Genomic DNA, 27,042 nt, shown 5'->3' on the forward strand with positions numbered 1-27,042 from the left:
CAACGAAGACGATTATAGGAGAAATGAGGCATATAGATGGACTTTGAGTGGCTTTGAGGAGCAGTTGACACTGCACAGCATGTCTGTGATGGTCTCTGTCTTCGGGTGGACTTTGACTAACTTTTGTTTAGTAGCCTGATCCCCCAGGCCACCAATTGTGACCGCACAAGGTTTTTGCTAAACAGGAGTTAGATTCTCTCTATCTTCTTCTTTCCCCTGTCCACCTTGCTCCCATTAAATCGACATGACCATTATTTCTCTATTGATCTCCAATAAACTCCGTACTACTATCCCTATACCCTCTCGCCATGGTCTGCCGGTATAGATTGACTGAGCGGGCCGTGAGCCGGACCTCCCGAGATCGGGACGGCCGGAGCCCCATACGAGGAGGGCCGAGCCCATCGTTGATCCCAACCCTTGTCTCTTGGCATTTTCGACGCTAAATGGGGGCCATTTCCTTGGACTTCTGTTCCTGCAGACTAGTTTATTCATTCGAAGAATTTTAGCACATGTCAAAGTGCTTACTTACTTACTTTCTTCGCACGTTTCATTTTGGAGATCGAGGCTATCGGTCCAGTATTATCACAAACCCCAACCAAACCCTTAGCCCGACCGTCGTCATGGAATGCTAATAACTGGGTCCGTCACCACAGTGGGGTTCTCACTGGTTTTAGATTGGGCCCCTGTGGCTCGTTAATTTCGACTGAGTTGAGGTCAATTTCAACTTGAGTTGAGACCATGCCCCAGCTCGAATGGGGGCGAAGAGTTCAAAGGTCCGGGATTGCATTATTATTGCACCTCACGATCATCGTCTTGTATGTATCCACCCGTCTTGGACGAATGGGGAAGCTTTTGCATTAAATTTCTGGAACACTAGCGGGGCTTCATGTCTTGCTGTTTTTCTTGCCTCTTTCTCGATTCCTACCTCACTTTCTTGACAGGTCCTTGTTGCGCTCCTTGTTGACATCAATTCATATCATTTGACAGATGACACAGTATGGTGGTCGCCGAGAAGCAAACTACCCAGGTCGGCGAGACTAGGGCGAGGAACAGCACGGAGATAGACACGGTGCGCCTGGAAGCTGCTCTGGGTCATAAACAGGAACTGGTGCGAAATTTCGGGCTTTGGAGTGTGACAAGCTTGGGGATTGTGATCGCCAAGTCAGTGATTTGAACTTTTTTCCCGTCCGTGCCCTCGACTAACTTTTGAGAATGTACTAGTTCATGGGCCGCAACTGGTGGCACAATTGTGACTGCACTTATGAATGGAGGCCCGATGGCTCTTCTCTATGGCCTGATACTCGTGAGCGTCTTCTATACGGCGATCTCGGCCTCGCTGGCCGAATTGGCATCTTCTATGCCCTCCGCAGGCGGAGTGTATTACTGGTCTACAGTACTGAGTGGGAAGTATGGCCGCGCCGCCGGATTCTTCACGGGTTATCTGAATGCGTGCGCCTGGCTCCTCTCGGCCTCATCCATGAGTTCCATGCTAGGCAATGAAGCGGTGGCCATGTATTTGCTTCGGCATTCTGACGTCACCTGGCACTCCTGGCAGGTGTTTATTGTGTTCCAAATTGTTAATTGGACATGCTGTGCAATAGTATGCCTAGGGAACCGATTTATCCCTTTGATTAATCGAATCGCGCTGGTCCTATCAATGACCGGGCTCTTTGCAACCGTGGTGGTCCTCGCGGCGATGCCTAAGAAACACGCGAGCTCTTCGCAGGTATGGACGCAATACTATAATATGACTGGCGGCTGGTCCGATGGGTTGTGTTTTATCACGGGGCTCCTCAACGCCGCCTTCGCCGTGGGGGTTCCTGATTGTATCAGTCACTTATCTGAAGAGGGTATGTTGAGTGTGTCGAGTGCCACAGATCTCGTCCCAGCTTTCCAATGAGGATAAACAGATTCTAACTACCAATGTTATTTTAGTTCCTAAGCCACAGGTCAAAGTCCCCCAGGGTATCATGATACAAATGTTGACGGCCTTCACTACCTCCTTCGTTTATCTGATCGCCCTTTTCTATTCGATCCAGGACATCGACATGGTCTTCAACACCAACGTGGGCTACTTTCCTACTGCTGAAATCTACCGACAGGCTACGGGATCCACTACCGGTGCCATCGGACTCATCGCTGTGCTCTTCCTAGCTACCTTCCCCACCCTGATCGGCACGTTCGTGACTGGCGGACGGATGTGGTGGAGTTTAGCTCGGGACAACGCAACGCCTTTCTCGAACTATTTTGCGCAGGTTCACCCTACATTAGACACCCCCGTCCGTGCCACCGTCGCTATGAGTGCACTAGTCACCTGTATCGGCTGTATTTATGTCGGCAGCACAACAGCCTTCCAGGCCCTCATCTCGTCCTTTATCGTGCTGAGCACTCTATCTTACTTGGGCGCTATCCTCCCCCATGTGTTGACTGGCCGTCGGAACATAGTCCCCGGGCCCTTCTATATGGGCAAAACCCTGGGAATGATGGTGAACATCGTTTCGTTGGTGTATATCATAGTCACCGTGATATTTTTCTGCTTCCCATTCGTAATGCCTGCCACCGTTGGAAATATGAATTATACGAGCGTCATCACTGTCGGCTTGATGACATTGACTGCATTGTGGTGGTTCGGGTTCGTCCGCGGGAGGACCGAGTACCGAGGTCCACACTACAGCTTCGAGACTGCCAAGCAATTGACGTCTGTTCAAACAGACAAGGAGAGCGGCAGTCCTGTAATTGCACCCATGAAGGAGTCCACGGCAGCTGCCCTTGATGAACATGGGCGGGTTGAATGAACGATCAATGCTACTCCTGTGATGGGTACGGGAAAAATATAGAGATCAGAGTTCTAACGTGATGCATACAGATGCAGGTTACAGACTTCTCTTCACCCAATTTGGGACTTTCAAGCCTTTGTTGCTTTGTCCCTTTATCTACACGAAGCTGCTTGAAGAGCTTCATAGCAGTACCTAGATCATCGTCAGCATCTATCGTTGACTTCTGTAGATCACTTCTTTGTTTATTAGACACAGAGTATATGAATCACCCTATCTGTCTTGAGGGTTCCCGTTATATCTCTACAAATTAGAATTCTCCATAAATATCAATACATTGTGACCGATACATCACCTACACCTGTACTCACCAGTTCAGTGTTGTAGCTTGAGAGTACCGAGTGGCTTTACCAGGGACATACGGTGCTTCAGTGCTGTGGATCGCACTCTAATCAAACAAGTTAGGAGTCAACATCCATATGGGAATGAAAAGTGTCGCATGCTGATCGGCTGTGTTTGCTTCCCGGAAGCATTATGTGGGGCTCAATGTCGTGTCTGAAGGTTTCTACCGTATAACACGAAGTGCTTTGGGGGCAATTCCTTCGCTATTTGCTCCATTGACTTGGCTATCCATGTGGTACTTATGTTGTACTTATGAAGTGAGGTCGATCGAGACCAGATTAAGTCCAAAGAGACGGCAGGATAAAAGGATGGAATGATGTCCCGTCAGATACGCGCTGAGAATTGTGGGCAACCGCATGCATCTGGTGACAAACTGCCCATCCCCATTGTCAACGAAAATTTATCCAGCTGATCCCCGATAGCATAGATAGCCAAACTCGGCTCCTCTGAATCTCGATAAAGAGGTGATTGGTTTTTATTGGTGTTGAGAGCCTGAAATCCCGTAAAAAGACGCCATTGGTCTTCCTGGGACTTATCGTCAAAGTCTGGCACCAGAATAGGTTTGGTCCCCCTATTTAGGCAAGACTTAAGCAACGTCATTAATTGATCGAGCAGTGCGACGGCAGAGTTTATTCCATGCCGAGTTCCCTGTTCCAGGGTTGTTGCGTACATCGGTGGAATCACTCCGACGAAGGAAGCTGGGGGGTTTGTTTCCATGAGCATGCCGTGAAGCTGAACAAGACTTTCTCTTGATTTGATAATGCAACCAACCAGGGCGTTTAGCATGGATGGATCGACATTTGTGTTCGACGTCGTAAAGTATTTTGTCATTGCATAGTAGCCAGGGCATTTGGCGACTTCATTAAATGCATAGTCCATCGTCTGACCTAGGATACTAGTTTTCTGCCACTGGTCTTTTGCCCTGGAAATCTCTGGTGTTGTTGATGCGCACGCCCACTCGAAACCACCTAGGAAACAGGGCTGCGCATGAATAAAGGCATCCGCAACTAGGTAAGGCCGCCAAGAAAGGAGAAGCGTGCGACCTATTCCATGTGTATGTGCTGAAGGGCCACGGGCGCAGAACAGGTGGCGGATGCCATGCGAATGAACGATCCACGAGCGATCGCTACTACCATCTAGGACCTCATATCCTCCTAGCAAAATCGCAGCTGCAAGTGTTTCATCTGCTAGTGCGGCTCGTGTATGTAGGAGAGCGGCTAGGTGCTTTATACCTCGACCATACATATGACGAGCGCAAGCTATGATTTCCTTATTGCCTCGTGCCGCCCCCATGCGTAAAGAAGTTAAGGCGCGGACTGCCCAGATCAGTGCCTGCGGAAACGTGGACCACCTGCTTCGTATAAAGTTCATCCAATTCATCTCCACGCGGGAGTTGAAGGAAGCGAGGTAATTTGGAAAATGGTAGTCCAGCCATACTTCAAATGATTCCTGCGTTTGGATATTAATCGCCTCATGGGTCAAATTTGGAGCAAAGGCTTCGTCCATTGTTGGTTGACCGTGCTTTCGGGTGATATGTCGCGTCTGGTCCCTGAATTTGTGAACACGATTATAACCTGGACATTTCGAACCCCAGTTGATACACCGCAGACATTCTGGACGAGTTTGGTCGCACTATTTATGCTTTAGTTTATGTTACTTGTCTTCTTTTTTTAAAGTTATCTCTTGCGGGGAAACACGGGGTAGAGGTTAGATGACAGGGTACTGCAACATATCAGCACTAACCTTGATCTTGCGCCTTATACACTGCAAACATCCTTTACTATGGGGGCCGCCCATCTCTATTGTCTATCTGGTTGTCCTAGGGTGTATAAGATCGGCTCAGTGACAAAAGGGTGGATGGTATGAGTTCTACCTCGAATTGGTATATGAGATAAGGAATAAGGGGTGTGATAAGGTTTCTTTAGCTCGGCTCTACACCGCTCCGGCAGAAATTAAACGCCGAGCCCGTCAAAGGGGGTTCGCGGTGCGTTTGGAACGACCAGGATCCACGTTACTCTCTGGAAATCACCCGACACAAACTCCCGAGTCCGAAACAACACTTCACGTGACACATCCAATGTACCGACGCAGGTTTGTCCGTGTCCTTGCATGCACGCACTTCGAAAACAAAGAGAAGGCCAAATTACATTGAAGCCTTAGAAAGTAGCTTCAACATTAGGAACATTAGGTGGAATGATCGGACGAGTTCCATTATATGGCCAATTTTATTGGTATTCCCCAACATCGCACGAAATTTGGTTTGGAATCTGACTTCATGTATGTTGGTATTTGATAGCATTATCTTCTTGACAATAGGCTCTCCTTAATTCAACCCAATTCACGACCCAGGTCACATAGAATCATCATTATTCCTGGTGTCATTTATTCATTCAGCGTTGCTTTACCGCAAGCATCAAATGATATCAAGATGCCTGAAGTCAGATAAGGTTCTCTTGGACCGGGATCTTTGGAGGTAAATATCAACGTTGCTTGGAGTTGCCGGGATATACTAGGGCTCAGGGCAAACCAAATCTGATAATACAAAGTAAAATTCGTCAGCGGAGCTGAGAACAAGCTCCCAGAAGTCATCACCTCAATGTACAGCTATCACAGCGGCTGAATTTTCGTGTTAGGGTGGTACTGTACTATCAACCATGCCTTCACGGTAAATTGACTCATTGATCTTATCCAAAATGACATCTGGGGCATTCAATTGCTATCTGAGATACTCAGGTAACCCGTGAAAACCTTTCCGAATATGCAGCCTATTACACTCCGCTACTCTGCTAGACACTTCGGGATAAAGCTGACTCGTACACTAGCGAATCGCGAATGTAGCTGCTCTTATCTCCGAAATACAGGCTTAATCAAGCCTGTATTTGGCAATATTAGCTACTGGGTAGTTCGGAATTCGGGCTTGGACTGGAAATATCAAGGAGCTTGGTAATCGTCGCTCTTCCTGAAAATACCGAAGCCCGAGCATCCAACATTGAAGGTAAATTTATGTAAATAAAAATGCCCCACTAGGTATACTCGAATAGTTAACTCATCAAAATGTCCCACCCTCTTAATCGGATCCCCGCTGCCCCGTCGTATGTGGCGGGGCCGTATAATTTCGCCAGAATGCTTGTATCTCATGTCCAGCGACTAGATCACTAGCAACGATAGTATGTAGCTCGAAATATGCAAGTCAACACAGTATATCCTCTTGTCTTCCCGACATGTAGATTCCTTATATTGTCGGCATATGCGCTTTGGGCACTTAACGAGACCTTTGAAAATACCATACTCGTTTAGTAATGATACCATATGTTTCAATGTTGTCATGACGTCAAGGGGTTTCCGTCGAAAGGGGTATTTGCGCGTTATCGGTGCAAATCCGCTGATGATCCATTTCCCCTTCTTGTACATACTCGTACTTGCACTCCCGGCTTTCAAGATTTTGTGATTTCAGGACAATTAATGCAAAATCTTTTACAGCCGCTTTCAAAAAATATTGTTCTGTGTGATTCATCAACAGCAAAAAGAGCTAGAATGGCGGGATTCCCTTACAAGCATGTTTTGCTCGTCGGATCCAGCTCCGGAATTGGTAGAGGAATGGCAGACCGTCTGATCGAAGCTGGGATCAAAGTAACAGCAGTCGGACGGCGAAAGGAGCGTCTGGATGAATTCGTCCATAAGCACACTCAGAACAGGGCTCACAGATTGGTTTTCAATGTGGGTGACATTGGCAAGGCTCCTCAATTTGCCGCCGAGTAAGTCCATTCAGCAACCCTTGCGATTGAGTTTCTAAACAATCGTCGTAACAGCGCGATGGAGCAGTATCCAGATATCGACTGTGTCTTCCTCAATGCCGGGACTCAGCAATTTTACGATCTTACAAATCCTGAAGACTTTGACGTGAAAAAATTCCAAGACGAGATCAACGTCAATTTCATGAGCCATGTTGCTTTGACTCAGGCGTTCCTCCCATTCATGATGCCCAAAAAGTCAAGCCTCATATTGTGCGAATATCTATGAATCGGGTGACTTCACTGGATCACGCTAATTGTTCGTGCAGTACCACTTCCCTTCTATCCATCACTCCTCTCAGCTCCATTCCCGCATATTCCGCGTCCAAGGCTGCACTGAACGCTTTCATCCTTTGTCTGCGAGAGCAGTTGAAAAGAAGCACCATTAAAGTGATCGAAGTGTCTCCCCCTCTTGTGCAAAGTAAGTACCTATATTCGAGTCCGGTGCTATATACCCTCCTAACTGTATATCCCCTCGCAGCAGAGCTAAATGGACCCGTTGGTATGCCATTGAAGCAATACGTAGAAGAAACGTGGAAAGGATTGGAGAGTGGAAATGACCAGATCGTTGGGGGTACTCTCGGAGACCCTAAACTTTTTATGGGCATTGTTGACAATCGTCGCAAGATATTTGAGGAGTATTCAAACAGTTGGAACTAATGAATAACGAAATGTGTATAGATTTCTGTACAAGATGGATGTCTTAGGCAGAAGCCACACCCCACATGTCTAGATATCCGCGACACCTCGCAAGTGACTTCTTCCACAAGGAACTTCCTAGGAAATTCAGAGTGTACCTTAGTTCAATTTGATTCTACCGTGGGTCGTACGCAAGAAAAACCTAGGTACCTACTCGTAGGTAGCGTCGCTGCCGTTGACTGCCACTGAGTAATATAAATAGCACCACTGGGAATTTTCTCTCCAAGTCGGCCCTGATTACCCCGTGGGCTCCGAGACGGAGATCTCTTATTATTCCAAGATTTGGTTGGTTCAAAACATCAGTAAGTGCGGTCCCATACTTGGATCAGCTAGCGGGCCCCCAGGACATTGCATCCCGAGAGTCTCGGCATCCGGCTCAAAATACGGGAGGTGATTTACCCCATGAGGATATTCAACAATAATCGTCATAAGTAAAGTAAATATTATTGGCGCTCAATAAAGCTCGGGATTAGCAAACACGGAAGGGATTCCGATCTTACAAACCTTCGGCCTCACCTCTCAACCCCGAGGCCGAAAAAGCGGTCGGCCAACATGCAATTCGACTTTCATGAATGGTCCGAGCCACCGGGATCATGATATGACATCACACCAGGTGCATGATATTTACCCATAAGAGCTTGAGAATGCAGTGAGAATTCTCTCCCAATCCCAAACTTCGCAATATTAAACACATCATGGAGCGTATGTCCCAGAATCTGACTGGCAAAGTCGCTCTCGGTACGTTTCAATTTTCCCATAAGAAAGTTACCTTGGAAGAGAGATGGAGTGTTGACCATTCTATGGAAATATAGTCACCGGATCAAGCCGAGGAATTGGAGCCGCTACCGCTTTACGACTTGCTCATCATGGTGCTGATGTCGTTATCAACTATTTCAGCTCTGCTCAGGCGGCCGAGAGCGTCGCAAATCAGGTCCGATCTCTGGGTGTTAAAGCGATTACAGTGAAAGCAGATGTATCTCGAGAGGAAGACATCAAAGCGCTTTTCACAAAAACCATCGAGGAGCTTGGACGCCTTGACATCGTTTTAAGCAACTCAGGGATTGAGCACTTCGGCGCGGTTCCAGATGTGACTGGACAACAGATCGATCACGTCTTTTCGGTCAATGTCAAAGCGCAATTCTTCGTTGCCCAGCAGGCTCACAAACACATGGCTAATGATGGTCGGCTGATTTTGATGTCCTCTATCTCCGCACAAAAGGTGAGCATGAGACGCCGAATGAAAAGAGAACCCACGGTGTTAATGATAACTTTCCACAGGGCGTCCCCGAACATGCAATCTATGCTGCCTCTAAGGCTGCAATTCAAGGCATGGTCAAATGTCTTGCTTATGACTTCGGGCCTCGCAATATTACCGTTAACGCCATCGCCCCGGGAGGTGTCAAGACCGACATGTATACAGAAGCAGCAGCCAAATACATTCCTGGCGGTGAGTCAATGACCGAAGAAGAGATTGACGCCAACCTTTCCAAATGGTCGCCGTTGGGCCGACCAGGCTTCCCGGATGATATTTCTGGAGTGGTAGCTTTGTTGGCGGGCCCCGAGGCTCAGTGGCTCACGGGTCAGACATTCCATGTCTCTGGTGGTGCTCAAATGGCTTAAATACGACGGTCCGAGTATATGGAGCGTTTGAGACCAGGCTATGGGAGCGCGTGGTAGTAGATACCTTAGTCAGAAGATGCCCGCATGTATGGTACTGCAACGCATAATATTAGTGTGACGTGTCTCTTAAGAGTCAGGGGTAAAAAACTAACATACAGCCTTGAAGCACGTCAACTTTCATGGTTAGTAGTTCCTAGGTAAGGTTTCGGTTTGAACCATTCCCCGTCTTGGAAATACTACCTAATGACTACGACTACATAGTATGTAATATATTTTTATATTTTTAATTTTTTCCATTTGGATTTGCTTCGTATCGAGCTTTGTAAGATAAAAAGGATCCTGCACATGTTCTCCAAGATCTAAAGTATATCCCGATCAATCTATAATTATTTATCTTGCTATGTCAAATTGGCATTCGAGTCATCTCATGCGCTGACCAGTGTGTCTCCTCTGCACCCAACTGCCGCACTTCGTCATCCAGATGCTCCCATATAGTAGTCCCGAATACGTCTAATATCCCCTTGAGCTCGTTCCAACGCAGGTCGGTCCTGCCTTGTAAACAGTTCTGAGCATAAGATTCAAGTTTTGCGAGACCTTTGTGGATAACCTTATGCTGCGCGATCAGTTTGTCATGATTGGCAAAGGCAGGCATGCGCGTTGCGAGAACAGGGAAGACGCGAATCTGCAGAAAGAGTTAGTGGACTGATAAAGTAAGAAAATCAAAGTTATGAAGTTATAATTACCTCTTCAATCTGGTGATGCGCTTCGAGGTTTTCGCAAAATTCCAAACATAAATTGAGATAGCCCTTGATAGACATGCCTACCGGTCTTTGAGATGATTTCGCTACCTCGTATATGACGTTCTATCGGACTCGGAACCATTGGTGCTGGATAGGGTCATATTAGCGATATTTTCTTTTGTTTCTTTCAGGATTGGTACTAGTGACTGCATCTTATCTGCCATGCGGTTGAAGATTCTAAATTCCCGAGGACTGAAGGGGGGATTATTTGTCGCCATTATGCCCAGGTGGAAGAAGAAACCTTGGAAAAAATATCAAGAGTAAGACTTCTCTAAGTGAAAGTGAAGTTCAAGCCCTGGAAGTAGGTTCAAGACGAACATTTAATTTGGCTTTCCTAGCTATACAAGGATCATTAAATATAGATTGGTAGAGGTCTACCACTCATAAAAAGGGAATTAATCATCGCTATTCGCTTGTACAAGATATTCCGAGCTGAGTTAGCATGTTTGTAGGTAATATTGAATGTGAATAGCCAAGGGGCGGCCACTTCATTTTTTAAAAATATCTACCATCATTTTAACAAAACTTTTCTTTCCAAGTAATCCAAAATATATAGCTGTTAAATGGTAACTGATCAAAATCTAGTTTTCGATTTGTGCCTCAATTATATATAGCGGCCCTATACATAGTTAACTTTTGTCTAAAACCAATTCCCCAAATTTGAAAATTAACATTTCCACGCAAGAAGTTGTACCTACAGCTATAATCTAAACATTTCTTGCGTGAGATTTGGCCAATAATTATTTTAAAAATATTTTAAAACTAAGTTACAATATAAATATATGGAGGAAAAATGGCCTGAAATGGGCACTTTGTGATGGTAAAACGGGCAGTGGGTAGAGACTTATAGATACCTAGTATGACAGCAGGTACATCACAAAATCATATGCTAACCTTGCAATTAGCACTCACCTGGGCATGAAATACTCTATTATTGTATACTTCTAACTCTAGCGATATATATATGGGTCAATATAGTGATCGCACAGCTTGGGTTAGATAGCGCACTGACCATTCCCTTGGTGACCGTAAACTTTGCAGGTTCCAAGGTTAGAAACAGCGATACTTCAGCCTAATGTCAACTACTATAGATCTGATACACCTTTATAATTTTATGCAAATCCCAATATAACACATACGACCATAGGGTGTGGAAAACAGGGCTTCCCGTCCGCTCAGCCGTACTTAAGCCACACGCCGGTGAGTTAGTAGTTGGGTGGGTGACCACCAGCGAATCCTCACTGTTGTATGTTTTTGCTCTTCACTGTTTTTTGTTAACTCTGTTTGAGTGACCGTGCTAGAGTTTTGGACGTCCAAGTAAGAAGATACCTCAATGAGTACGGCAGGTTTAGATATTTCAGTCTGTACTTTTGCCGTTTTGCTCTCATTTTATTTATATAATTAGAATAGGTGAAAGAGGCTTAAAAAGACTGATAAACAAGTACGGAGTAATTCTTTCTAGGTATGACCTTGCTAGAGTTTTCATTATACCTAGCACCCATCGGTTAAAGTACTAATTCTAGTGAATGTCCCTTGGATACTCCGTACCCCAACCTCGCTCCACGAGATTTAATTAAAGACATGTGCTCGCAACGTCATTGAGTCCGGTGTAGCTACAAAAGCGCAATGACTCGGTGTCTTAGCCCTAGGTCCACACTAAGCCATCTTTGTGTAAGCTTTACGACTCCGCCTCGTTTGATGGTTGCATTTCATTCGTTCGGATTATTGCAGGACCAAAAGGAACAGGGTTTACACTAGTAGAAATACCAGCGGAGTAAGATAAACGAGCCGACTATACGGAGTACTTTTGGGAGAGAAATCAAGATGACTCTTATGTGACCAATAATATGACATGAATGAAGTTTTAATAACCGGTATATCCCGCTAGCCTGAGATAGAGCCTGGATTGGAAATCATATAAAACTAGTCTCGTGCATACATTCAGACTTCGTTGTTCTAGTCGCGTTAATTGTCCTCCACGCCAGACCGACTCCAGGCTATTCATCTATTCGGCTCTACACCTTAGTCAAGATGCGCATTACTACTGGTATTGTTGTGCTCGCTGCCGGTGCCCTCGCTAGAGCTCAACTGTCCAATATCCCCCAATGCTCTGTAAGCCCTATCCGCTCGATATCTTTGCTCAATGTCTCGTTTCTAGCTAACCTGTGCTTGTTTCTTCCCTCCCTACCAGCTTACCTGTTTCACTTCGACCCTTAGCGGAGACAGCTGCTCTGAGCTTACGGATTTCGCGTGCCATTGCCAAAAGCCTGGCCTCGCAGCGGAGATTGTGCCCTGCGTCAATAAAGCCTGTGATGTCGCGGACCGACAAGGTATGAGAAGCCATATTCCATTTCGTATGACTCAGTCTAAACTAGGCCCTATAGCCGTATCCAGCCTCGTTGAATCCTTGTGTTCCGGTGTTGGCCATCCGATCTCTATCCCCGCGATGGATACATCCGCTCCCACAACGACTTCCGCAGGAGTTATTCCAACTACAGCGACGAGCTCCAATTCTACCACGGTCAGTAATTTCGGGACAGGTTTCAAGACTTCGTCCACGATCAGCGCAGCGTTGGCTCAGAGCACCTCCCAGTTCAACGGTGCCTCTAGTATTGCGCCCGGAGCTGTTCAGATGGTTGGTAGCGCTATCATGTTAGCCAGCATGATCTTCTTTGTTTGAAGAGTTGCGTGGAGAGACAACGGAATGGCTTTTTGGCTGCTATCTACTATACTTAATTTCGCGCTGGTACCTGCGTCTATTTTTATTCCCTCTGCTAAGCCATCTCACGCTACACTCATTTTAATAGCTCTCTTATTCTACGATAGAGTGTCAAACATCGAGTGGTGGGAGTTTGAATTCGAAGCGCATTTTTTCACTAGATATATTCATAATCTCAAGTGGAACCATCTCCAGGTTTCGGGTGACTATATAAAAAATACCAAACATGTGGGACTGTTACGGAGATCAATACACTATCATACAAGCATCCCGGTATGCCGGCCTCCTATAACCGAGTGCGGGGGAAATTGGATGTAACGTCGGCAACAGCTAACTGGCAAAATTGAAAAAAAGGAAGGAAAAGGGAAATGACTCCGTCGTCCGAAGCCAATAGATTTACCTAGGTAGCGTCGTGTGTGGAGAAACCATTTTTCTGTCCCTGATGACAGCTGATTTCCCCGAGAGGGCTAGTCTAGCTAGATGCGACGAAATGAGGCCCTTCCAACGGATGTCTAGTCGAAATAAGATCGAACGGCCGGAGAGGCGTTCTGGCCCTGAGTTTTCAAAAACTCAATTGGCCCATCCAAAACCCCACAAACCCTAATAAATTAGAGTTTCTGGCATATGCTAATCTTGGCATCGGATACACGGGGGAATACGCTGGGGATACGCTAACCTTGGAAGGGGGGATTTGAGAACTTTGAGACCTTTGAGAACCTCGGCCGATGAATGTCTTAGAATTAGCAAAACATGTGAAAATATGACCAGATTTTTGCCTAACTCTTTCGAGAAATTAATTATGCGGCAAAGTACGCTAGACAACGCCAACAACGCCAACAACGCCAACATCGCCACCACCGACCAAGATTCACGCAAGAGAAAGAAAGGGCCCTGAAAGAGATGCTTGTTTTAGTTTTCTTCGTGTACGTTGTACTATTTACAGTACCATACACATACATGTACCTAAATTAAATTCTTCCCCCGAGCCCCGAACGTGCCTGCGTACTACGCATCTTAGAAGTGGTATCTACCTTTAGGCCCATTGAGAATGAAACATGCCAGCATAAATGTTATACAGTATTAGAGAATTAAATCAAAATCCAGCGCACATACTTAGCTCTGTTAGAAGGTCCCCCGCCGTGACGTCGATACCACCAGAGTCTGAATCCTCCCTGCCAAAAGCTAAGAACAGTGTGTCATCAATGAACCCATGGTACTTTTGACCATGGCTTTTCCAACTGATGCTGGTCATGTAGAGCATCTCGGAGGCATCTTCCGGTAATCCTGTGGAAGAATCTTCATCCAACTTCTCTGTTCTACTGCTGCGACCAAAGATCCAGATTGGTTTTGACGAGACTGCATAGATCTTGAATGGCATCGAACGCCGCATCAGCACCACATAGGGCTCATATACGGGATGAAGACCTTGGAAGGTCTTTTGTTGGATGATGAAGAGCACAAAGGTATTAGTGGCATCAGGTTGGCAAGATTGGTCAGATCGTGCACATAGAGTGATAGCTAGCGAGTTTGTTGCTTGATGAATCTTTCCCGTCGCAGGCAAGAATCTCTTGAGACATTCTTGGTCAGAACCAGAGGTCATCGGCGCCAAGTTCGGTCCCACAGAGCCATCAAGCTCGAGTTTTGAAAACACACGCGCCGGTGCAATTTCATGGTGTAGGAACATTTGTCCCAAATCATCCCAGAAGAGAAACCAATTCTTCTCAACAGCACCCCATGGAATTGGACGTTGCAGCTCACGATACTGTCGGAATTCGTGCTCAGTTATGGTGTCTAGCCCCCAATCCACCAAGATTCGGAAATCAGATATCCATTGTCCGAAGCATGTAAAGAGCGAATTGGAGCCGTAAACGGTGTACGGAATCTCGGGCCCGTAGAACACTCTTGCATCATGTGGCCCAACGTTGAGGCTAAAGTACGAAAGGTCGCCGACACACTTGTTGGAGTCACCAAAGGTCGCTGGGATGGGTAATTGCAGTGGTGGCTCCAGACAGCTCAGGACTCGCCTGTCGTCTGAAAATGCGGCATTGCAGACGAGTTCGGCGGACCAGACTGAGGCAGCTGGGGCGGACTGGGCCTTGTAAAGTTGCGCGGTGATGATCCACGTGTCAAGCAGCTCAGGGTGGGGGATTATACTGGGATTGATCACGGATCTTTTTCCGAAGTCAATTTTAAAATACATTCGACCAGGGGTCGACACCGAGTATATCATGTGGTGCGTCTGAGACATGTCTTTGTCGGATGCAGGATATCTTCGGTCCCCGTTCGTAACTTGGCCATCTCGGCAGTGCGGCAAAATTTCGCCATGAACGCCTGTACAAGCTATGTCGGATTGTCCGGCATCGATGTGTGATTGCTTATATGGACCGCCCGAAGAAAAGCCCGTAAACAGAAATCTAGATTGCAAGCCCAGATGGTTGGATTGAAATTTGGCGAGGAGGATTATCGCGGACAATAGCCCTGCAATAAGTATCAGGTGTGTGGCTATTTTTTTGGCCATGTTCAGTTTGGCGAGTGTAGACAGGACATAGTAGCAAGAGGTTATAAGTTATAAGTCTTATTTTAGAGAAAGGCTTGCCAAGATTTGTCGTTGACCCTGACTAAACAGGTGGGCTTTAACCAACACGGCACTGAATTGAGGGGTGATTCGATCGTCCACAACTCTTAACAATCCTTAGCATGATTACGAAACCTTAGTGACCTGGATATCTTTGCAAAGCCGTAGAAAAACTACCTCCAACAGAGAATTCTCAATATTGAATGTCGCGAATGCCATTACAAGAATTTGATGATTCACTGGTATCCTAAACTCCGGGGTCCGGGCTAGTCGTAACTTTCGTTTCCGGTTACAAGACTGTTATTATACAACAATTTAGAATTTAGAAGAACGCTTTGCATTGGATACTGAAAACAAACCAGGCAGATCATGGACATATGCGGAGGATTGTCAGGGTTTGTCAACCAGCACCCTTCGATAGATCCACTGAGAGAACTTCACCGCCGGCTCATCGACTAGTCTAGTCGTGACATCTGCCAGCCAGATAGTCAAGGGCAACAGAACCAGATTCGCTGCGAAAAAGTTGACTTCAAGCCCAAGAGGACCAAAGTTAGGCAAGGGGAGGCGATTAATCCACCAGGGACAATTCTGAGGGTGTGAATCGCGTACAAAACCGACTGCAGCATAGAGTCTGTCCCCCAAAGTCCACAGAACCGGTCCGTGAACCAGATAGAATGCAAACGAAATACGGCCCAAGTACAGGTTGAATGGAGTGGTAAAGAATGTCTTGAGCCACTGGAGGTGAGATGTGCATACGACGAGAAAGACAGCGGCCCAGAACAGGTAGAACCACTTGTAATCGAACACTGCCTGTGGCTTTAGGAAGGATAAGAGGTACCACCCTGATGAGTCACGTAATTGTTGTAAATTGTCCGTGTGTGAGGGGACCCCTCCAAGATAAAGGCTTGCATAGAAGAGAACAGTCATGATGACTGTCTTGAAGGGAGCCAGTCTGGAAAAAAAATGGGGCAAGTCATTTCGTATGGCGAGGAGGTCGAGATCTTTTAAAAGCATGCCGGCAATAAACATAGCATAGTGTGCTCCATCCGCAATGTACAAAAAGTACACAACCAGCGCGACTTCGCTTAGAAGCCGGGCATTGCGACGAAATCTTGAAAAGGCCAGAACTGCGGTATAGACAGCCAGAGAACCTCGATGTTCGACGGGTATAGACCAAGCATGGAAATTGTATGTGAACCAGGGCTCGCCGCCTGTTCGGAGAGGGAAACTGAAATTCTTGAACTCGGCGTACCAATTCCACAGCTCCGCGCGGTAGCTTCCTTGAATCTCTGGTATAGCGGCGATCTTGAACAAGTGCAAAAATGTCATGTAGCATAACGTTGTGCAAATGACTGGAATATATAGACGAAACCATCGGCGAAATACGGCCGAGGAAAGGGATTTACCTAGTCCAACATAATCGCCATCCTGGATCATTACCAGTGGCCTCATCGAAAGAACGTACCCAGAGAGCACGAAAAAGACGCTGACGGCAAAATGTCCCCCCGAAAAGAACGTTCGAATACCAGGAAGGCATGCGAAAAAGTACTTGTTGTCGTAACCGTAGGCTAACTCGAAGGCATTTCCCACCCCTCCGCCATCGTGGGCCCAAATTTGATGATGTCCCCAGTAGACTAATAGAGCAGCAAAACCTCGCAATCCATCTAGGTATGCGGTGGGCCTGCTATGTACCCGTTGCTTTTCATTCGTGTTGTTGTCGCTAGTTGTCCGCCCAGTAAGGAATGTGGGCAGGAAGGGAACCATGTAAGAGGATAGTGACATCCCATGTCGAGAGTGTGTCATATGGGCAGGCTGTGGTTTCCACTGTCCATTCTCGAGGGCTCGCTCTGGACTTGACTTCAACAACTGAGGTGAAGACTTCTCGATTGAGGGGTGTAGCATAGGCATTGGGCGAGTGGATTGAAGTTGAGAGAGTCCCTTGAAATTTTGAAAAGATCAAAAGATAACCCCAATTTCATTTCAGAATTACACAGCCTGTCAGTACAGCTCTGTAACACGTGAATTTAGTGGATACAGTGAGTACTAGTCCTTAGCGAACCCCACGAGCCCCAGTGTGTAGTGCCGAGGCCCATAAAAACCTGCGGGTAGATTTCCCCCCTCTTTTCCCCCACAGACCTCGGGGATATGACCCGATGTGACCTCCGTGCAGCCACCATCTCACCCCTGCATTGTCGCAAGCTTTGGGGTTGTATGTGAGTACAAAAGTCTAAATGGCGTTCTGAACTAAATCCATAACTGCGTCCAACTGGCCTCTACTATTGGCTCCGCCGTCCGAATCCAATCAGTTAAGCTTCAACCCTTGACCATTTCCATGCCAGCGACAGGTATTATTGTGTTAGTGAGTGTATTGAACGAATACCACATGTTAATTACGATGACAAGTACTGTATGTAATCTACTTATCATTGTCATCAGGGAAATAAGGCCCTGCTTTCCTGTACTAACAATTTTCCTCGTTTCTCGACTTTGATGCTTGTCCTACACAAGTCATTGAATTAAATCACATCACAGGTCCAGTCATGCTGGAGAAGAATTTCGCAGTTCCCAGTCTCTTTCCGAAGAAGGCACGCAGATTCACACATGGGGGTCTAGTGGCTTTGTGTCTGTTCATCTACTTTTGTGTCACCAGAACGTCGCACGACTTTGTCAAGAATCAATCGTACTCTACTCAGCTGACGGGCAATATTGGTGGAAATTTTCCCAGGAAAATCTGGCAGATCTGGAAAGTGAATCCATTGGAATTCGACGGGCGTGATGTCGAAGTAGCGCGCAGCTGGATCTCGAAAAACCCGGGGTATAGGTACGAAGTTCTGACCGACCAGAATGACCTCGACTATGTTGAAGCGAACTTCGGACCCCTTGGGATGAATCGACCAGATATCGTTAGAACATACCGATCTTTAACGGCTCCGATCATCAAAGCCGACCTACTTCGATATCTTGTTTTGTACATAGAGGGAGGTGTCTATGCTGATATAGACGTGGAGGCATTGAGACCCGTTGAGCGATTCATCCCAAACAGCCGCGATGAGAACGAGATCAACATGGTTATTGGTGTCGAAATCGATGAGCCACACTTCCGCGACCATCCTATACTAGGTCAAAAATCTCAATCCTTCTGTCAATGGACATTCATGTGCAAGCCTCGACAGCCTGTGATGATGCGACTAGTAGAGAATATTCTCGAATGGCTCAATCAGCTCTCCATCGAGCAAGGAAGGCCAATCTCAGAGCTTCAGCTGGACTTCGATGATGTGATCACAGGCACCGGGCCTTCCGCCTTTACAAGCGCAATACTATCTGAAATGAGCCGTGCAACGGGCAAGCAAGTTGCATGGAATATGTTTCATGACATACCGGAGTCGAAACTTGTCGGAGGGTTTCTGGTTCTCACGGTTGAAGCGTTCGCCGCTGGACAAGGTCATTCGGACTCGGGCAACCATAATTCGCGCACGGCGTTGGTCAAGCACCATTACCATGCATCCGCGTGGCCAGACCGTCACCCACGATTCTATCACCCGATCTTTGGACAGGTCGAGAGGTGCAATTGGGATGTGGACTGTGTGAGGAAGTGGGACGAAGAAACAAGTGCTTTTGCTGCTCTGCCTCAGGAAGAGCAGGAACGGCAGATTACCACATTCCAGGCAATAGGGGAAGCACTAAAAAATATGCAACCACCCCCTATCTAGGGAATGTTTTCGATGTTTTTCAATTTTCTTTTTCTGGCAATGTGATTATGTGTGCTAGATGTTAGCCCTCGCAGAACCCTCACTAGAGCCAAGGCACAAGCTCAGTCGACCCAGCACCATGCGGATAGTCTGAACAGCTGCAAGCCCCGGCGGAGGCTTAATGCGAAGAACAAACGAAAGGTTCATGACCTACAGAGACAGGGTCTGACCCTTGGACAAATCGGGCCTCATTCCGCAGGTATTGATATGGCGTTACTGCGACAGGCTTGGACGGAGTGGAAGATTTCTCAGAGATGTACCAGAGCTCGGGCCAATTGAAAGGGCAACTAACCCTTTTTTTTTCCAATCAATAATATTTTCACTTGTGCTTGATTATTATTTGTCTATACAGAATTTACTATTCAACCACGTAGTCCAATCACTATCCCAATCGCCTACCAACACTCGACCCTTGGCACTCTATAATTCCCTTACACACATAGCCTGATACATACGACCATAGGGTGTGGAAAACAGGGCTTCCCGTCCGCTCAGCCGTACTTAAGCCACACGCCGGTGAGTTAGTAGTTGGGTGGGTGACCACCAGCGAATCCTCACTGTTGTATGTTTTTATTTTTCCTTTTTGCTGTTTTTGTTGTTTAGAACGTCCCTGCCGCTCTCGATATTATACAATACCTGGTGCTAAAATACGACATTGCCTATAAACGGGCGTGTGGGCATTGCCCACCTGCCCTTATATATGTAGAAAATCGAAGTTAATTTATCATAATTAACATGTCTTTGGATCTGTTCAACGCTAAACCATAATTGTTTTCATGCGTATGTCGCTTCTTGAGCATGCCAAAGATTCAGGACTTCTACAGAATCGAGATTAGCGGCCTCAATGCAGTTTGACGCCTCTATCACATATTGATTTATACAAACTCGAGGATTCTGTATTTCAGGGTGGCATTTCAATCCAGACTGCTTCCAATGCATGTTCGCCTTCTACAAACCCCTGTACGAACCATGGAGCCAAGAAGAATCCGGCGTTTAACGCTGCCACCGCTCATTTTCCTATATTTTTTCCGTTTCTCTCATTACAAATGCACATTTCATAGTGAGGGGTAGATGAAGATAAAGGGGTGGAAAGAAAGACAAAAATATGGTTTCGTTTCCAGGTATGAAGAGATTAGACAGTTTTACAATTTGACTCAGTTCACATACTCTTTGTAGATGATTCATTCTAAATTACTACCTGCTGTTTAGTATATTACTTTGTAGTATATTATTCAACAATCCCGCTCCCACCCCAAATATATATATTTACCCCATCCATTTCAATAGTTTGGACTAAGTGATTGAAATACTACCATGATAGCTGATTAAAACAAGTGTAAGTGCATTAGGACGATTCATCAATTTTATCCATCTATATCAGGAAAGATGCGCTGGAATTATGCGCTGGAGGTTCACTGTGGGTCGTTGAGGCGAATCTCCGAGGGTCCGTGGATGTTGAGGTTAGGTTCAACTTCGCCGAGCTCTATTAGGTCCTCCCTTTCCTTTTCGCTTTATAATATCTAGTTTATGTAATTTTGTAGAGAACTTAAAGATTCGCCTCGTTACGTCTTGCACTGTTGCCGGCTTTTCCCTCCTGAGAGCGACGTAGGGTTTACGATTTGGCAGTCCAGGTTGGTCTATCTACATCTGCTGATTTATCTGTGACACGGACACCTTTTCGTCCCAGAATAAACACTTTTCTCTTGCTCGACCCTAAATACAGTTCGCTTCGTTCCTGCAAATCAATCTTCCTTCATCATCTTTTCCACATTTCTCACTATATCGTTGTTGCCAAGATGGGATTCATGGCGCTCATGCCCAAGGGCTCGATGTGTTTGGTAGGTTTGGTATGGGGCCGGGCCAGCCGGTGGTGTAGCTGAAGAGGGTCCAGAAGTTGGAGGGTTAATCCCTCCCATCGGGGACGGCTCTTTTGTTAAGCCACCACAGTCTGCACATCCGGAACATGTGGTGAAATTGCTACACATATAAGGTAACATATGCCGTGGAACATGTTCTTCAGTATGGCGCAGTCGTACCGCTGCCCGGTCGGCTTCTATATTGCGGCCCATACTCTTGAGCAGGTTATACCGTACTAAAATTCTCAACCGAGCTAGCGATGGGACGTCGAAGAAAACAATGTTCAGACGCTGCCGCGCTTCGAAATCGTAGTCAAAGCATGAGGGAAAGGTGTTGTCAAACTCAAAGAGGCGCTGGAGCGTTAGGCATTTCTTGTTCACATCGGCAAAGTTGTAGCTGTAATGAGAAGGGTATTCACCGACTAAACATTGAAGATAACTGGTAAGATCTTGCATATCTTTCTGACAAAGTTGAGCCAAATCTTGCAGTACAGTGAGGCGTCTTTCAGGGCTGGAGGCGCCATGAACGAGGTATTGGAGTATGCATTGTTGTAGATGATGGTCTCCAATCTCCTTCGCGCTGTGGGCAACAATGTTCAGCCTGTTCTCTATGGTCGTATTGGAATATGCGGTTGTTTGCCCCGGTTGAAGATATTGAGTTCTAGTGGTAGAGTCCCGAGACCATATCCGAGCGGCAAGTCTTGACTGAGTGACCGACGGCTGGAATGGGACACCCATCCATAACCCTTGTGTGGCCTCAAGAAGCACCCAATCGAAGTATGGCCGAGTGTTGATCAAATGGGGAAATGTTGAAAGTATGGACGTTGCTAGGTAATGTGCCCTCTGCGAAAATTGACGTTGAATTGCTTGGACGGATTTGGGGCTGGTATGAAGGTTAAAAAATGCCGTAAATAGAGATGCATTGGCAAGCTCGGTGAAAAGAAGCTGTTCGTCGCTCCTTGATATCCCCCCTTGTCCAATAGACATATCCGGTGCTTTGGGTAACTCGTCTAAATCGGCAAAGACTTCTAGCGTCCCATCGATAGTATACTGCCCACAAAGCTCATCCCCAAGTAATGGCAATATGGCTCGTAATATCCGGTGTGATTCCCAGAAAAAGCCTTCCCTGACTAAAAAGCGATACCATTCGCTTAGTAGAGGGTATTTTCGTTTTGTGGTATCCTTCACGGGATCTTGTGATGCCCGAGCATCAAATGTGACGTTGTTATTGGAGCGGGATGATGGCTTCTGTAAATGTGTCCTTGATGATTTATGGGAGTGGAGGACCCCCAGCACGGCCTGCGTAACCGGGGGTGTCGGATTCCACTCCAAGAGAATTCGAAAAGTTTTGTTTTGCAAGAAAGTCGAGTGTGCGACCGCATATGTGATAATGCGCAAACAGGCTTCCACCAACTGGATCTAAGAAGGAATTAACCCAATGATCACTATGTTCAACCTAAACCACACACCTGAATCCCTGTAGACGATTTGGACCAGGGTGGATCATCTTTCGATTCTCTCTCCCGGAGCCCAAGTACTTCCACTGCCATTTCCAATGCGGGTATCAATGCACCTTTAGTGTACATCTCCGCGAGAGATCTGACGAGTCTCATTAATTGTACCTCTCCATCGGAGTATTCCACCCGAGAGTCCTTAAGCCGGGTGGAGAGGAAATCGTGAAGATGGCCAAAGCTTCCTTGCTCTAGGAGAACATCTGCATATTCAGCTACAGCGGGGAAGAAATCCACGTGAATTACCAGTCGTTCCTCGAATAGGCGAGACGCCTCCTTGAAATGCCCCAGCCTGTTACGAGACAGACACTCTAGGTCAGGATTGATGTCTACGGCTGCATCCAGGTCAAGGTGAACGGTGACATCTTTGGCTTGGTCTCCGGCAGGTAGTACAAAATCGAGTGGTACCTGAAAGGGTGGAGCAGACGGGTACGGAGTTTTAGATAGACCAGAGCACTGGTTGGGAGCATATCCAGGGGCGGGTGGCATAGGTTGTTGCCAATTCCTCCGATCATTTCGACCAAAATTGGGCGGGTACTCGTCGGTGGAATCGGCACTATCGGGGGAATCTGGTGATTGTTGTCTTCGGCCTCGAGGGGCGAACGACTGATGTTCTGGCGCCATCCGTCGCGATGTTGGGTGACGGCCCGAAGCGGAGGGTGAACCATGGGGCGGATGACTGCGGTGCGAAGTTCTTGGTCGGGGGGCTAAAGCAGGTGGTTTTGATGCAGTCGGATATGGCAAATGCGCCCGCTCATCATAATCCTGGTACTCATCATTTTCAAACCCAGAAGATGTATGGACAGACATATAGAAAATATGGAGCGATGTGAGAGAAATTTCAGAGGGAAGACAACAAATAAACGAATGCACTTGAGAGATCACTCTGTCTGCTGAGTACTCCGTAGTCCGTACATAAGCACCTAAATACGGGGCTGTGCCATTGGGCCCCAAACCATCGATTTTTCTTCCAATAAAATGAGGGTAGAATGTATCTCCACTTAGTAAACTGCATGAGCACCTACTGTAGGCTGACTTTGACGGAAAGAAAAGAAAAGAAAAGAAAAGGCAGGGTGGAAATTTCCACTACAACAATAATGCCGTTCACTCACTCTCGCTCGCAGCCCATGAGATATGTCGATATCTGTCAAACACAGTCGAGTGCTAGTCTCTGTGACGTTAATGTCGGGAGAACTCGGATTGACTGTTGCTTTCTGATGTCTAAGACGCGCTGGGGGCAGTTACATAACAAACCCTCGGGCGTGATCTATCTAGATCTAACCTTCCACCAGCCTGCCGACTGCAAACTTGCGGAAGCAACTATCACCATGAATTTTGAGCATGCATACGCAATCCGAGATTTACCCGCCGAAAACCTCGAAGTCGCAGAGTTCTTTGGTCCCAAAATTCTGAGCGGGGAAAAAAGGGAACGACAAGTATCCACGACTCTAGAGGTCAACCCTAAAGTGGGAACCGGCGGCATCAACATTGAAGGGGGTGGCTGGTCCCAAAGATCAGATACAAGCTATGCATCGCGGTGGAAATTTACCGGGTCGCGGTTTGCCGCAGAACCTTCCTCGTCTCACGATGCGTTGAATTCTCGAACCAGCCAATACCAGCAACTCGTATGGCATTTGGACGAAAATGAGCTGGATAACCAGGCTATCCACCACTCGACTGTGCACTCGGCCGTTGCATTTCATCATGACCCCGAACCGTTTTTCCTCGATCTTCAAATAGAAGTCAAGTTGCATCGGTGGCACCATCGACTTAAGCAGCGGTTGGTCTATCCGCCGCGCAGCCGAAAGGCATGCACCAGAGCTTCAATCCACCCTACATCCGATGTGAATCCAGATCAAAACTTTGCAGAACTCGCCAGCAACCTCGATCATGCCATGATAGACATGAATTTGCACCCCGTAGTTGGTAGGTTCACCTTAACAAACACGTCCTAGACAGCATTCAACCACTAACCCCCCGTCTCGTAGAGGTTCCGGACCCAACACCCAAACTAGTTGGTGCTTCTTGTGAAGACAAGGAGAATGACACAGAAACTAGCGCCAGATGTCTCCCTAATGAGAGTCTTATCGCGTTAGTAGGGCAACTCACTAGCCAGGGTACACCCACTTTTGGGGAAACGAGACCCACATCGTTCATGGATAGTTCGACCTCTACGCTCGTCGAGTCGAATACTATGAAAGAGCCAGAAGAACAAGCCGACCCAGATACTACTATCACCGAGCCTAAGGATACTCTTACTCCTGGTCCCCCAAACCAACAGGATGGTTTCAACGGAGTGCAGGAAATTGTACTACGTGCAGTTATCTCTGTTTTATGTCAGGGATCGCGGTTCTTGGCCACAGTAATTACGTCGTTTATTCTGGGACTGAATGGATTACATTCGGTTCTTGTTCAACTGGGGAAGTGAAAATGGCCTGTGGTGGATATAGAAATGTACAGAGCACATAGGACACTGTCAAATCAGCGAAAGAGGGAGCATAGAAAGCACATCAGCTTGCTAGGCCTCGGAATCGGAGCTCACTTCTGGGGGCGTAGTAGGTATTTGAGTATCGCGTATAGGCGTTTCTCAAGGCCTCCTAGGCCTTCTTTTATCTCTCAACTTTCTAGACTCCGTGAACGAAAGAATATTTTCCGAAGCCTGGTTTCTAGTGTTATATTCGAGGAAGAAAACTCCATTTATATAACTTCAGATGCCACCTGGTAGATATGTTGACCCTTGCCCGTGTGTAGAGGTTGCAAACAAAATACTACATACAGGGTATGCCGAAGACAATGCCACAGACGGTTATGACTGGCCAACAAAGGAAATATGTCCATACATTGATTGCCATACCACCACCCATGGAGGAACGCAATTAAATCAAAGAATTGACGAGATATGAACAAAAACAAAAAACATACAACAGTGAGGATTCGCTGGTGGTCACCCACCCAACTACTAACTCACCGGCGTGTGGCTTAAGTACGGCTGAGCGGACGGGAAGCCCTGTTTTCCACACCCTATGGTCGTATGTATCAGGTTATTTGTGAAAGAGAATCATATACTTCCACTCATTTAGAATCAATTGTAATTAGCATCGTGCGGCCGGGGTGATAGGGGTGAGTGCGCTATAGATAGGACGAGACTAAGAGCGGCGGCTCTGATTCCCTCAGGTTTGACGTAGAGCGTGATATGGTTAGATTACAAGTTACACATCGGACCCTTAATAGCTTGGTTATCTTTTGCTAAGTACCCCCGAATACAAAAGCATGGTACACGCCAAATTTGTGAACAATCGATAGGTCAGTTACAGGCTACCTAATTGTAATACCGATGCCCAAATTTCGGGCAAAGAGGACACAATAAGATGCGTCACATAGTTCTTGGCCTACATTGCCAAGGAAGATAGCACACTGGGGGCGGGGGCTGATAAACCATGCTGAGTTATTCTGCATCGAATGGAATGATTCGAAATACAACATATAAGTACACCAAATGCATTGCAGGCTAGTATAATTCATTTCCTACCCTATTGATACCAATACCAGAGCTAAGGACAGGACCTCTTTCACGCCGGAAATGTTAAAAACAAACAAAAACAAAAAACAAAAAGGAACCTAGTGACCCCACAGAAGTCAGCCCTGGGGTGCATATAGACGACGCCGTCATCCTGCAAGGCGGGAAATCACGAGGCGACGATCTACCATGTCGATCTCAACGCTTGATCATGTTCCTGCCCTCCGGTGGATTAAATGTACGGGGGTATCAGTAGTCCCCGAGCTTTTGCCCGATAACGAGAGCCTAAGATAACGGTATCGGGTTTAACTTGAGTAGATAAAAGCTACGTTAGAATATCAGAGTTGCTGACTAGAAACCAAACACTTCACCTTTTGTAGAGAAAGTTAAGGAGGCTGGCTAAAGATCATCGCATATGCCGAGATTCTGGGGCGCTGATCGACAGACACATGCATACAAACAAGGCTGAATCCTTGTCTGCCCCCAGAAAACTTGCCCCAAGTTACCCTGCACTGTTTTATCCTGTTCCGGAAGAGGCTGTGGGGACATAGGGCTATAAAGAGGAGGCAATGTCCTCTTTACTTCATTCTCATCATCACGCAATCATCAGCCAAATCAATCCAACCTATTTCAATCTTCAACCTTGACTATTGTTCAATATGCGCCTCATTGCCATCTTCGCTACCCTCCTAGCTGTTGCCTTCGCTTCCCCCAACCTAGAAGCCAGACAGCAGGGCGAAAGCTGCAAGGTATGTATCATAGTTGGCCATCAGTCAAGCGCGGAATACATCTGACATATTGATAGGTCGTCCACGGAGCTTCCTGTGAGTCCCAGTAAGTACTTTTGAATGGTAGGAAATCGACTCAAGAGGTCCTAATTATCCATAGGGGCTTGGTCCAGTGTGGTTCTTCTTCCGGGAATGTCCGGGCCTGCTGTGTATGTTCTATTCATCCCGGATACTATCGCTGCGAGAGGGGATTTCTAACTTCCGCAGAAACGCTGCTATTAAACGTCTTTCGTGGTGTAGA

At 46.7% G+C, this 27,042-nt stretch overlaps 13 protein-coding genes across 13 annotated transcripts; 7 read left to right on the forward strand and 6 right to left on the reverse strand.

The window, feature by feature from the left end:
- Positions 1-293: 293 nt before the first annotated feature.
- Positions 294-551, reverse strand: N7455_008618 (uncharacterized protein; the record flags this gene model as incomplete). The annotated part of the gene is made up of 2 exons (XM_065605917.1): positions 294-479; positions 534-551. The coding sequence occupies 2 exons, from the start codon at positions 549-551 to the stop codon at positions 294-296; spliced, it is 204 nt and encodes a 67-aa protein (XP_065460866.1).
- A 446-nt stretch (positions 552-997) lies between these two features.
- Positions 998-2,795, forward strand: N7455_008619 (uncharacterized protein; the record flags this gene model as incomplete). Its single annotated transcript, XM_040960575.2, has 3 exons — positions 998-1,161; positions 1,222-1,850; positions 1,936-2,795. 3 exons carry the CDS (start codon positions 998-1,000, stop codon positions 2,793-2,795), a joined length of 1,653 nt encoding a protein of 550 aa, XP_040808987.2.
- Positions 2,796-3,500: 705 nt separating this feature from the next.
- Positions 3,501-4,682, reverse strand: N7455_008620 (uncharacterized protein; the record flags this gene model as incomplete). The annotated part of the gene is made up of 1 exon (XM_040960574.2): positions 3,501-4,682. One exon carries the CDS (start codon positions 4,680-4,682, stop codon positions 3,501-3,503), a length of 1,182 nt encoding a protein of 393 aa, XP_040808964.2.
- A 2,028-nt stretch (positions 4,683-6,710) lies between these two features.
- On the forward strand, positions 6,711-7,627 carry N7455_008621 (Glucose/ribitol dehydrogenase; the record flags this gene model as incomplete). The annotated part of the gene is made up of 4 exons (XM_065605918.1): positions 6,711-6,931; positions 6,986-7,180; positions 7,237-7,388; positions 7,449-7,627. 4 exons carry the CDS (start codon positions 6,711-6,713, stop codon positions 7,625-7,627), a joined length of 747 nt encoding a protein of 248 aa, XP_065460867.1.
- A 734-nt stretch (positions 7,628-8,361) lies between these two features.
- On the forward strand, positions 8,362-9,286 carry N7455_008622 (uncharacterized protein; the record flags this gene model as incomplete). Its single annotated transcript, XM_065605919.1, has 3 exons — positions 8,362-8,404; positions 8,479-8,885; positions 8,945-9,286. The coding sequence occupies 3 exons, from the start codon at positions 8,362-8,364 to the stop codon at positions 9,284-9,286; spliced, it is 792 nt and encodes a 263-aa protein (XP_065460868.1).
- A 403-nt stretch (positions 9,287-9,689) lies between these two features.
- Positions 9,690-10,104, reverse strand: N7455_008623 (hemerythrin domain-containing protein; the record flags this gene model as incomplete). The annotated part of the gene is made up of 2 exons (XM_065605920.1): positions 9,690-9,968; positions 10,030-10,104. The coding sequence occupies 2 exons, from the start codon at positions 10,102-10,104 to the stop codon at positions 9,690-9,692; spliced, it is 354 nt and encodes a 117-aa protein (XP_065460869.1).
- Positions 10,105-12,117: 2,013 nt separating this feature from the next.
- N7455_008624 (CFEM domain-containing protein) lies at positions 12,118-12,766 on the forward strand (the record flags this gene model as incomplete). The annotated part of the gene is made up of 3 exons (XM_040962401.2): positions 12,118-12,198; positions 12,278-12,416; positions 12,471-12,766. The coding sequence occupies 3 exons, from the start codon at positions 12,118-12,120 to the stop codon at positions 12,764-12,766; spliced, it is 516 nt and encodes a 171-aa protein (XP_040807157.2).
- Positions 12,767-13,898: 1,132 nt separating this feature from the next.
- N7455_008625 (uncharacterized protein) lies at positions 13,899-15,053 on the reverse strand (the record flags this gene model as incomplete). Its single annotated transcript, XM_040962400.2, has 1 exon — positions 13,899-15,053. The coding sequence occupies one exon, from the start codon at positions 15,051-15,053 to the stop codon at positions 13,899-13,901; it is 1,155 nt and encodes a 384-aa protein (XP_040807158.2).
- Positions 15,054-15,770: 717 nt separating this feature from the next.
- N7455_008626 (acyltransferase family protein) lies at positions 15,771-17,288 on the reverse strand (the record flags this gene model as incomplete). The annotated part of the gene is made up of 1 exon (XM_040962404.2): positions 15,771-17,288. One exon carries the CDS (start codon positions 17,286-17,288, stop codon positions 15,771-15,773), a length of 1,518 nt encoding a protein of 505 aa, XP_040807152.2.
- Positions 17,289-17,920: 632 nt separating this feature from the next.
- N7455_008627 (glycosyltransferase family 32 protein) lies at positions 17,921-19,090 on the forward strand (the record flags this gene model as incomplete). Its single annotated transcript, XM_040962396.2, has 1 exon — positions 17,921-19,090. The coding sequence occupies one exon, from the start codon at positions 17,921-17,923 to the stop codon at positions 19,088-19,090; it is 1,170 nt and encodes a 389-aa protein (XP_040807159.2).
- Positions 19,091-20,871: 1,781 nt separating this feature from the next.
- N7455_008628 (uncharacterized protein) lies at positions 20,872-23,306 on the reverse strand (the record flags this gene model as incomplete). Its single annotated transcript, XM_065605921.1, has 2 exons — positions 20,872-22,404; positions 22,455-23,306. The coding sequence occupies 2 exons, from the start codon at positions 23,304-23,306 to the stop codon at positions 20,872-20,874; spliced, it is 2,385 nt and encodes a 794-aa protein (XP_065460870.1).
- A 518-nt stretch (positions 23,307-23,824) lies between these two features.
- On the forward strand, positions 23,825-24,924 carry N7455_008629 (uncharacterized protein; the record flags this gene model as incomplete). The annotated part of the gene is made up of 2 exons (XM_065605922.1): positions 23,825-24,422; positions 24,485-24,924. 2 exons carry the CDS (start codon positions 23,825-23,827, stop codon positions 24,922-24,924), a joined length of 1,038 nt encoding a protein of 345 aa, XP_065460871.1.
- A 1,748-nt stretch (positions 24,925-26,672) lies between these two features.
- Positions 26,673-27,023, forward strand: N7455_008630 (uncharacterized protein; the record flags this gene model as incomplete). Its single annotated transcript, XM_065605923.1, has 4 exons — positions 26,673-26,762; positions 26,819-26,847; positions 26,902-26,950; positions 27,009-27,023. 4 exons carry the CDS (start codon positions 26,673-26,675, stop codon positions 27,021-27,023), a joined length of 183 nt encoding a protein of 60 aa, XP_065460872.1.
- Positions 27,024-27,042: the final 19 nt, after the last annotated feature.

This window comes from Penicillium solitum (genome assembly GCF_028829755.1).
Source record: "Penicillium solitum strain IBT 25940 chromosome Unknown utg000005l_segment0_segment0, whole genome shotgun sequence".
NCBI classification, from domain to species: domain Eukaryota; kingdom Fungi; phylum Ascomycota; class Eurotiomycetes; order Eurotiales; family Aspergillaceae; genus Penicillium; species Penicillium solitum.